The sequence below is a fragment of the Lactuca virosa genome, chromosome 5 (assembly GCF_052849685.1).
Source record: "Lactuca virosa cultivar CGN04683 chromosome 5, Lactuca_virosa_CGN04683_v6, whole genome shotgun sequence".
In the NCBI taxonomy this organism is placed as follows: Eukaryota; Viridiplantae; Streptophyta; class Magnoliopsida; order Asterales; family Asteraceae; genus Lactuca; species Lactuca virosa.
In genome coordinates this window covers 28,393,182-28,403,830 of record NC_136430.1, presented here as the reverse complement: position 1 = coordinate 28,403,830, position 10,649 = coordinate 28,393,182, and the positions used below count along the sequence as shown (strand labels likewise).

The following is a 10,649-nucleotide window of genomic DNA, read 5'->3' as shown; positions in this document are numbered from 1 at the left end:
GAGAGAAATAACACTTAAGGTTGGTTAATATATTATAAGTTCTAATATATTAATAAGGTTATTTAATTAGTATTGATCAAGAATTAATTAAGTGATCAAAAGGAGACTAATTAAATATATGGGTTGATTGTGTAAATCATTCATTCTTATATATGTGGGCTTGTGATCCAAGATTCCTTATGTTGGACTAAGTCCATGGGGTGACCCATGGATACTCCATGGAGGTTAAAATCCATGGAGCATAAGGAATGGGTAAAGTTATGAGTTACATGGTGTAACCCTAATAGCCACCATATAAAAGAATCCCATGGCTCAAGAAATCGTGCACTAATGTGTGAGTGTGAGAGATAGACGATTTCAAGGAGTTTTCAAGTTTCTCTCAAGTTATTCCAAGTGTATTTGGTGTTGTGTGAACCATTTGAGGTGTCACACTTTGGGCACTAGGCACTCAAGCTTCATGAAGACATTCTACATCAAAGAGGTATGTATTCTATCTTGTTATATTTATTATTTTGTATGCTAGATTAGGATAATACCTTGGATGTTCATAATTGTATGTATAATAGAGAAAACATAGATCCAAGGTATTTAGGGTTGCATGTACACTTAGGAGTGTTAGAATGCTCATAACCCAACACTAATATGGTACAATCACATCATAGCATGTATCATTTCTAGCTAATGTCTACTTAATACTTTAACGAAGGTTATTATACTTCTATTAATTACTCTGATCATCTCCTTCTCAAATCTTTTGACTAAATTTGGTCACTACACCAGACATGGTTCTCTGAACCAATCAACTCACTTTGCAGATTTATATCAACCAGAATTGATTCTTTATGACCACTAGGGTTTGAACAAAAAATCATATTCCTAGTCATCACCGAAATGATGGTAATGACGGAACTGACGAAATAAACTTAGCTCCCAATGCCTTAGTTAGCTTATGACTTTTTCTGATCCAAATGCGAGTCTTGTGCTTCGGGTAGTATAGGCCTCTACTACCTTTAAAACCTACTCATACTCGTCCCAAGAATTGTCACGCAGTCCCTAAGTCACCATACCAAAAATCACAAAGCAACTTATCACACATGAGTGTTTTCAGACAAGCACATACAAAAATTCCTCCTAGACTCAACTCGGGATTTCGCGTCTCTATCAATAACATCTTGGATTTCCTAGACTCACCCTCTAGGACCCTTCTCACGTATATACTTGATTTAGCATATTTTCATACTTTTCATAGTTCTCTAGGAATTTCACTTCCAAACTTTTCACAAAAATTCTTTCTCGGGTAATGCTAGTCTACAAGGCACACTAAACCAGAATATACTATGGCGGTATAGAGACAAATGATCTCCAACTACTTGTATCATTTTCTAACTCATGCAAGTTTCCATGCATATCATCCTTCCATGACATCGTCATTAATCTTAGAAGGTCTGCTTCTTATTTGTATAAATTTCATGTCTACTTCATAAGAGTCAATCCTAGGAAGTCTTCATTTTAGCTACATCTCAGCATGTTCTACTAGCTTCAACTTGGTTCTCTGTCATTCCTAACAACAATATCTCTTCTCATACAATACTATGGGGGTATTGCTTCTTCAACTAAGTATTCCACATTACTTAGACAAGTAAGTCACTCAGACTTTCACAACCAAATGATTCATTTCACCACCCTAATAATGTATGTTAAAGTCGGCTTAACACACTATGGAACTTTCGTAAGGATGGGATAGAAGTCAATTGTCACTCTGTATTTTTAAATACTAAGCCTGAGCATCCTGTATAGGGTACAAATCAGCTCTTATTACACCACTCAAATTGCATACTATATCACAATGTTAGACAAGGTATTGGCTTAGTCTGAAAACTCTGTTAGCCTTTCCTTTAATCTCCATTGAATTCTTCTTAATCTTACACAACATCAATTTCGATATCATCGAATTATTTATCACCATCTTTAGCTCTTCTAACTCCGTAAGCAATCACTGCTTCATTCTGGTCAGCGGTGGAACAAATTCATGGATTATGCCAAAACATTCATCTCGTCTAGATGTACTTCAAATGCACAACATTCCTCCAAAGGTATTATTATTTCATAAAACATACTTTGAATGTACAACACCACTTTATAGGTATTAAATTACTATTTACGATATCACTTGATAGGTATTATTTTACGATATACATCGATCGTTATTTATGAAGTTATCGATGTCAACTATCATAAGTCTCCTTATCACCCCGAAACGTTATATGCTAGTTCTAATATCGTAGTCATATGCTTAGAATCCTGAACACATAAGGTTTCCAGATCCGGTCGGCAACAGACCATAGATCCGCACAAATAATGGCATATATGTCAAACATATAACATTTAGCATATAAAAGCATTTTAGGCATCTTTCCTAAAATAAACAAGTGCTCGAGTCTAAAATATGGTAGACACTCATCTCACGATCATCACTTAGCATTCTAAGTTTAAGTCTAGAAATCCTACAAATTCCTAGTTCGCTTAAACTAATGCTCTGATACTAACTGTGACATCCCCATTTTCACGACCAAAAAAGACCGATTTCGTTTATGCTTTTATATTAAAATCAGAGTAATCTTTTAAATAAAAGTGTTGCGCAATTTGTTCCCAAAACAAAATATGATAAAATTTTATCAAAGCATTTATTAAAGAAATGTATTTTTCATTTCATTACAAAACTCAGGATGTCAACATCGATACAGACCAAAAGCATAAACAGTATGTCACAACTAGCATTTCTGGCTAGGAAATTTTGTCTATGTATGATTAACCTTTGACGTATCTTGTAACTCCAAGTCCATGTTATTCATGTTATTCAATTCAAAAACAACTATTCAAATCAAAACTCACTTGTGAAGCCCAAAACCTAATTCAATACATTTCATACACTCTACTTTGGGGTTGTAGCCCTAATTTCCTAGTTCAAACATCTTTTAAACCAGGAATCATTTATTGGGCCTAATGAACCAATAAACCCACAACTTGATTATTTTGGGCCGAAAACCCATTTCCTTTGCCATTTTGGGCCATAAACACATATATATGGGCCCAATGGGCCGAAAAATTCTTATTGGGCTACATGCTTTCGATGGCTATCAAGTTCAAACCCAATGTTTAATCTTTTCTCCTACCCCTCTCTCATCCTCGGTTTTAAAACAAACAAAAAATAATAATAATAAGAGGACAATTAGGGTGTTGCCACCTCACTAATGTTTAGTGGTAATCCAAGCAACAAATCTCATGTTTCTAGAACTCTAAACCATCATGTAAAAACCACTTAATCTCTCTCTCTCTCTCTCTCTCTTTCTCTCTTCTTAACTCTCGGCCAAGGTGCATCCCACCACTTTCATCTTCTTTTCATTTAACCTACACCAAAAACTCTCTCTAGAACTCCAAGAATTCACCCATCCTTTCTCTTCAAATTTCGTGTGTGCTTGTCTGAGATCAAGAACTCTTCATCAAAGATCATCATTCTTGGTAAGCTACTTTCTAATCAAGGTGTTCAACTTCATTTTAAGTTAAGCCTTTCACTCATAAACACTCCATTTCATGATCCATGCTTCTTAGAACCCCATAAGTTCGAGATCTACTCAAAGGAGCTTGCTAGGGCCAAAATCTCCTCTCATCTCTTCACCAAAAACTAATCCATCACCCCAAAGTGAGTTCATACCCTCTATTTTCGACTTTACTATGTTTTGGGGGAGGATACAAGTTGTTGTGTGTTAGATCTATGTGTTTATGCATGTTTATGTGAGTTTTCAATGTTATATGTGGTGATTATGTGATGAAACTTCATAAATCTCGAAAACTCTACCAAAACTTGGTGATGTTTGTAAACTAACACACATTATACAACTTACTATGAAGTGAAAGGAGTAAACATGTTGTGAAACACTAGAAAACTAAACAAAACTGTTTAAGGGGCCATTTTTAACAAATAAACAAAAAGGTGAAGCCTTTAGGACATTCACGGTTTTTCAATGACCAAAAGAGTCATTTTTATATAAAAATGGGTCTTAAAGTTATTTATGGTTTTAAAAGGGCCAAAAAGTGTTAATTTTCACAAAATGGGCTTAAAATTGGGCCTTCACGGTTTCATGGCTAAATTAGTAAAGTTTTGACTTTTGTGGATTAAATTTTCATTTTAAACAAATTTGAGCCAAAAATGTAAATTTTCGGTTAAATGGGCTGAAAATGTAAATTTTATTAAGCTTGGGCCGAAAAGGTTAAATTTCTATACATTGGGCCGCAAATAGCAATTTTCATCAAAATTGGGCCGAAAATGTTATTTTTAACAAAAGTGGGCTAAAAATGTTATTTTATTTAAAATAAGTCGTTAAATGTAAACTTTTGGTCGTAAGGGACCTAAAGTGTCATTTTTAACAAAAATGTGTCTTAATTGTAAATTTTCGGCTTAATGGGCCAAAAATGTCATCATTACAAAAAGTGGGCCTTTTATGTCATTTTGGCAAACATTTGAGCTAAAACAAACAACGTAATAACAAACGGACTAAATACGTCATTTTCACTTTTATTGGGCCTGGAATATACCTTACATGTTTATTGGGCCTTAGTGGTCCATTTACATGCTTATTGGGCATGGAATATACATTACATGTTTATTGGGCCTTAGTGGTCCATTTACATGCTTATTGGGCCTGAAATATATATTACATGTTTATTGGGCCTTTGTGGTCCATTTACATGCTTATTGGGCCTTGTAAACTTAAAACATACACGGAAACATTATTTACTGCGTTACATAGTGTGATACAATATTCGCGTAAATTAGTTAATGTTCTTGTGAGACACGTTCTTTCATTCGTACCTACCTAGTATACAACCTTTAGTCCTGTAGTTATAACCAGAGTCTCCTGGAGGGAGAGCGAGAGTTTGTATATAGATCTATACGGGGTTGACAGCCCCACACCTGAGCTGTTCGCTACAGCTAGACTAGGCCAGTCTAGGGTGACAAATGTCTTACCTTAAACAAGTCGACGCCTGAAAAACGTCATGACAGGCAGATCTGTCATATCAAGCATGGTTATAACGACTCACATAGAAATTAACTCCACTGTAAAAATTTACGGAATACATATACATTTCTACAGTTACAATTCTATACAAACACTATTTTACGGTCTTTGGGTTTAATACCACAACACTTATACAAGTAGAAAATATCGGATTTTCTGGGGAAAACTTACATTATACATTACATTCCACTTACAACAGAAAACACATGATTTTCTGGAATACTCTCTTTATACATTTTCAAAATAGAAAACACACATGCCTTAATACAAGATTTGATACAAAGCGTTCAAACCATTTATTTCTTTTACAGAAAATATCGGATTTTCTGGCGTTTACAAAGTGATACAAACTTTTCATACAAATATGCTTATGAACTCACCAACATTATATATGTTGACCATTTTTAGAATAACTTGTATTCTCAGGAAATCGTTAAGCAGGTTGGCCTTCAAGAACTCATGGATTTTGATGTATTTTTGCTATCATCGTACACTTATATATTGGGAATGTAATCATGTAAACCAAAACCTGATGTAAACAATGACTATTGTATTATTGTATGTGTGATGATGATGTTGTCGTGATTCAATTATATACACTGTGATGGTATTACAAGATGAAGTCACCCTAACACCCGGACATTTCCGCCGTTTCTTCGGTTCGGGGGTGTGACACAGTACAATATAGGCCTTACAACAGTTATTTACATCTACTGGCCTATAATCCAAAATCTCTCGTCAAGTCATCCAACTATGCTCGTTTTCCACTACCTATAATACAGAAAGCTGAGTGGGTCAGGATTGGGAGCCTGGTGAGCACATAGGATTTTCAACCCACAATAAATAAATTTATTAATTTCATCAACCAACAATAAATTTAGTAATTTCATCAACCAACAATAACCCTGATTACCCATTCCCGTTATCCTCACTTTACGTCCCTAAACACCTATCATAAGGTACCTAGCCTAAGGATCATCATCGGGATGTACAATACTGCTAAGGGGATTCATCAGCCATATATGTCCGTAAGGCAACCATGAGGGGGATGGAGTACACCGGTGAACACATCGTTCACAAACACCTATAGGTTGCGAGCCTAGTAGCGTTCCACTGGGTTGTCTAGAAAGGTTCGTGGTCGTCATCTATACTTCGCTAGATGACTGGAACATCAACAACTTCGAGGCCTCTCGTCATTTTTATTTCATCACACATCAACTATTTCAGCTACCCATGTTTTACCCAACATATTTGTAGATAAAAAATGCATATACAGTTTAAATCATTATAAACATGTATAAAACATTCATTCAACATCCATCTCAAATAAACAAACAATATATATACACATAACACGTATTTTATATAAAATACTTCATATTTATGTGTAAGATGAAAGTGACTATACACTCACTTGCTAAGATGGTGATTGGACAACACTTCGTTCCTTAAAACAATCTTTTTCGATGAAACCGGGAGGTTTGCTCAAAAATCGAACATTACGCGGGCAGAGTTTCGACTCGAAAAACTCTTTTTCTCGGAGACTTCAGGCTCTCAGGGGCTTTCTTCTGGTGCTAGGATGGTACCCTAGGTTTTGGGGGTTTTAGTGTAGCTTAAAAGAGAGTATAAGGTGAAAGGATGAAAAATTTTGTAAAAATAATTCGGGCAACCTCGCACCCCTTTTATAGGTGGCCGAAGCCCCTCATTACGTTGGGCGTAACTTTTTGGTACGCGGGGCGTACTACTTTGTTCAGATCTTCGCTGGGCGTACTCTCGTACGCTGGGCGTAGGGAAAAACATGGCGCCTGATCGGATTTCGAGCTTCGGACGCATGCAAGCTACATACACATGTCCACCATGCAAAGGAGTAGGGGGACGTGGCCGACTTCGGACCATGTACACGAGTACGCTGGGCGTACTCCCTCAAATTTTATTTTTCAAACTTCAAAATTTTATAACTTTCGCATACAGGCTTCATTTTCGACGTTCTTTATATCCACGCGTAGGTGAGACTGTGCTCTACAACTTTCGTTTGGACTCCGTCGGCTAATTTTGACTTTATATTTAAAGTTATATTTTTAACAGGCCGGGACAGGAAAAGTCCGTTAAAATTTCATAACTTCTTCATCTGACGTCCGTTTTTGTCTGTCTTTTTACCGTTGAACTACTATCGACAAGATCTTTGATTCTCGTTTAGATTGTGTCGGCTAAAAATCGCTCAATCTATAATTCGAATTCTGGGCTGCATACTGCTATGCCAAATCTTAGAAAATTCATAAATTCCTCATACGAAGTCAGATTTGGACATTCTTTTTATGCACGCTCTCGGTTTAACGTATACTACGACTTTCATTTAGATCGCTAAGGCTAAAAACCACTTTATCGAAAACTCACTTTTTGCGTCACACAGCATCGTACCGATTCTATTGAGAAACTTCGACATGTCATAACTTCTTCGTTATAACTCAGATCTCGGCGTTCTTTATATCTCTGGAATCCTTGTTACGACCACTAAAACTTTCTTTATAGATATCGGGTTTATCTAACATTTTAATTTTGACGCTTATTTTTATCCTTAATTTATTATATCATCATAATTATGTAACACCCATAAAAATCAAGCCAATTTAAAACTTTTTCAAATATCCAAAAGTCATTAGTTATTACAAAATGTTTTCAAAATAGTTTAGTATCAGATGATCGCAGAACCCATAACTCCAAAACACGAGGATGTGTACGGTCACGCCTTCGCCTTGCCAAGACATCTGAAGCACCTGAAACAATAAACTGAAACCGTAAGCACAAAGCTTAGTGAGTTCCCCCAAAATACACATACCCACAACAATACACATATAATCATAAACAGCATACAATGGGTCCAGTCAACCATCGAGTTGGAATACCCCAGGCCCGCAACCAACAGGTTGGAATGCCAACATACTATGAGTCCAATCATCCTCGGGATGGAATACTCAAGGCCCACAACCAACAGGTTGGAATGCCCGAATCTATTGGCTTTCGCACAAAGCAGATAAGCCTCAACCGCCACACAAATATGTGCACACACACACACACACACACACACATATATATATATATATATATATATATATATATATATATATATATATATATATATATATATATATATATATATATATATATATAACAGATAATCACATAACAGTCTATAGACAACAACTAATCTAACGGATCATACCACATAGCACATAATACCATCCTATCTACCAGGATACCGATCTAACAGATCATACCACACACTACATAATATTATCCTACCCTCTAGGATACCGATCTAACAGATCATACCACATACCACATAATATTATCCTACCCTCTAGGAGACCGATCTAACAGATCATACTAGCATAACATAACCAGATAACAATCCAAAGGGTCGGCCTTGGTGCCTTAGACCCTTGAGTATAGTGAGGATAACTCACCTGGTACTGCTGAAGTCCCGCAGATGAAACTCTAGCTGCTGGTTGACAGATTCCCGAACTGCCAACATCAAACAACACCGAGTTAGTAATTGGGCTCCAAGCCTAAGGTCCAACTCACACTCCAAAGGCCCAAAATCCAAGTAATGAGCCAAAGCCCAACATGTGGCCCAATTTTCCAGATTGGGCCCAGACCTCTACATGGTCTTTCCTTAAGGCTCGTTCAATTATTCTAGTCCAAACTGTTAGTATTCCCACGGCCTAATATCACATAATCATAAAGGCCCAGTTATGGCCCATCTATGGCCCAATTTTCCATATTGGGCCTAAGTCCTTCACATGGGCCTTACTCTAAAACTCATCCAATTATTTTAGTCCATTTACTTGTTCTTGGATAGCCCATCAATAGTCCCACCACCAAAGCCCAAAAGAAAGGCCCAACTCAAGGCCCAATAGGAAGGCCCAAATGAATTTAGGGTTTTCACATGAAATGACAATTAGGGTTAAGTGTTCCTACTTAACCCATTAAGGACTTAATCCATTAAGTCCATTATTGCCTTAGATTAATTTTCCAATGATTATTAATTAATATTTTAACTTTACTAAATAATTCTCGTTCGTGTCCCGATCAATTCCCAAAATTAGGGTTCCACATAAAATGACAATTAGGGTGAAGTGTTTCTCACTTAACCCATTAAGGACTTAATCCATTAAGTCCACCACTCTTCTAAATAAATCATATGGTGTGATTGGGCTTAACACATAGTCCAATTCCAAAGGCCCAAATGTGGGTCCCGAAGTCCAAAGCCTATAAATCCAATCTTAGGGTTTTCTAAACCCTAATTAGGGTTTCCAATCTCGTCTTAGCCCAATAGGCCCAATAGCTAAGTCCTTTGATCAATTAAGGTTCATTAGGCCCATTAGGGTTTCACTAGGCCCATTAGTAACATGTTTGGGCTTTTAGGTCAATTACGGCTTCATTGGGCCCATTAGGGTTTCAAGCATCCCGAACGAATCAAACACAACAAGGCAAAGCACACCGCCACCCGACACGGTGGACGGTGGCGGCAGGAGGCGGCAGCCACCACCTTACGGTGGTGGTTTTGAGCTTTCTTTTTATTATTCCACTTTCTAATTACATTGTACAAATCTTTAATCCCAAAATAAACACACACTTAAGGGAATAAACACACACACACAGCCACCTTGTGGTGGCCGGCGGTGGCAGATGGTGGCAGCCACCATGGCTGGAGGCCATGGTGGTCCCTTTTACACTTCCGTCCAACAAAGCACACATTAACACGTCTTTTGTTGCAAAATAAACCCAGCCACCCACCTGGTGGCGATGGTAACACAATAAGTCCGGCAGCAGCGGCGGTCGACGACAGCAGCTCTGTTATCGGTGGCAACCACCATGGCCGACCACCATGGTGGTGTTTCGTGACTTCTCTTCGACAGAAACCACACGTACTCGCGACCTCATCATGAACCATGAACCACAGCGGTGGCTGACGGCGACAAATGGCGTTGGCAGCAGCTTCACAGAGGAACAGTCGCATGGCGGCATCCACAAAGACAAAATCGATCATCAGCAGCTCGACCGACCCTCCCACGACCGCAACGTCGGTCCCTGCGGTTTTCCCTAGTTAGATACGACGTCCAACGACGGGCTAGAAGAAGCTAAGGCGGCTGAGAATAAAGAGAAGGGGAAGGGCGGCGGTTGACGATGGCGTTCCAGCTTCGGCACGAGGGCAACGCTTGTGGTTGGTGCTCGAACTCGTCAAGGTGGCAGCGGCCGGCGATGGGGATACAACGTCGGCAGCGGAGATGGTCCATCGAGAGGGTGGCGGATGGGAAAGGGGAGGTATAAGGGTGGCGGCCGATGTTGTGTCTAGGGTTAGGGTTGTTGACGGGCAATCAAACAGTTAAATACCCGGCTCCATGCAAACATATAGAGAAAATGACAGAACTGGTCCCTCCCATTCCAATCTTTTCAAACAAAGTCCAATAATTACCATTTAGACCCCTCCATGACAAATTCTTTTTAACTTAGGTACATAATTTACTCTTTTAGCCCCAACCATTCAAAAACCTTTCATATTAAGTCCAA

The 10,649-nt window shown here is 38.1% G+C and overlaps 1 protein-coding gene across 1 annotated transcript; it reads right to left on the bottom strand.

Moving 5' to 3' along the window:
- Nucleotides 1-7,717: 7,717 nt before the first annotated feature.
- Nucleotides 7,718-10,423, bottom strand: LOC145116804 (uncharacterized). Its single transcript, XM_079053117.1, has 3 exons — nucleotides 9,876-10,423; nucleotides 8,543-8,600; nucleotides 7,718-7,852 (listed from the first exon to the last, which is right to left on the bottom strand). Exons 1-3 carry the CDS (start codon nucleotides 10,126-10,128, stop codon nucleotides 7,819-7,821), a joined length of 345 nt encoding a protein of 114 aa, XP_078909243.1. The 5' UTR covers nucleotides 10,129-10,423; the 3' UTR covers nucleotides 7,718-7,818.
- Between the last annotated feature and the right edge of the window lie 226 nt (nucleotides 10,424-10,649).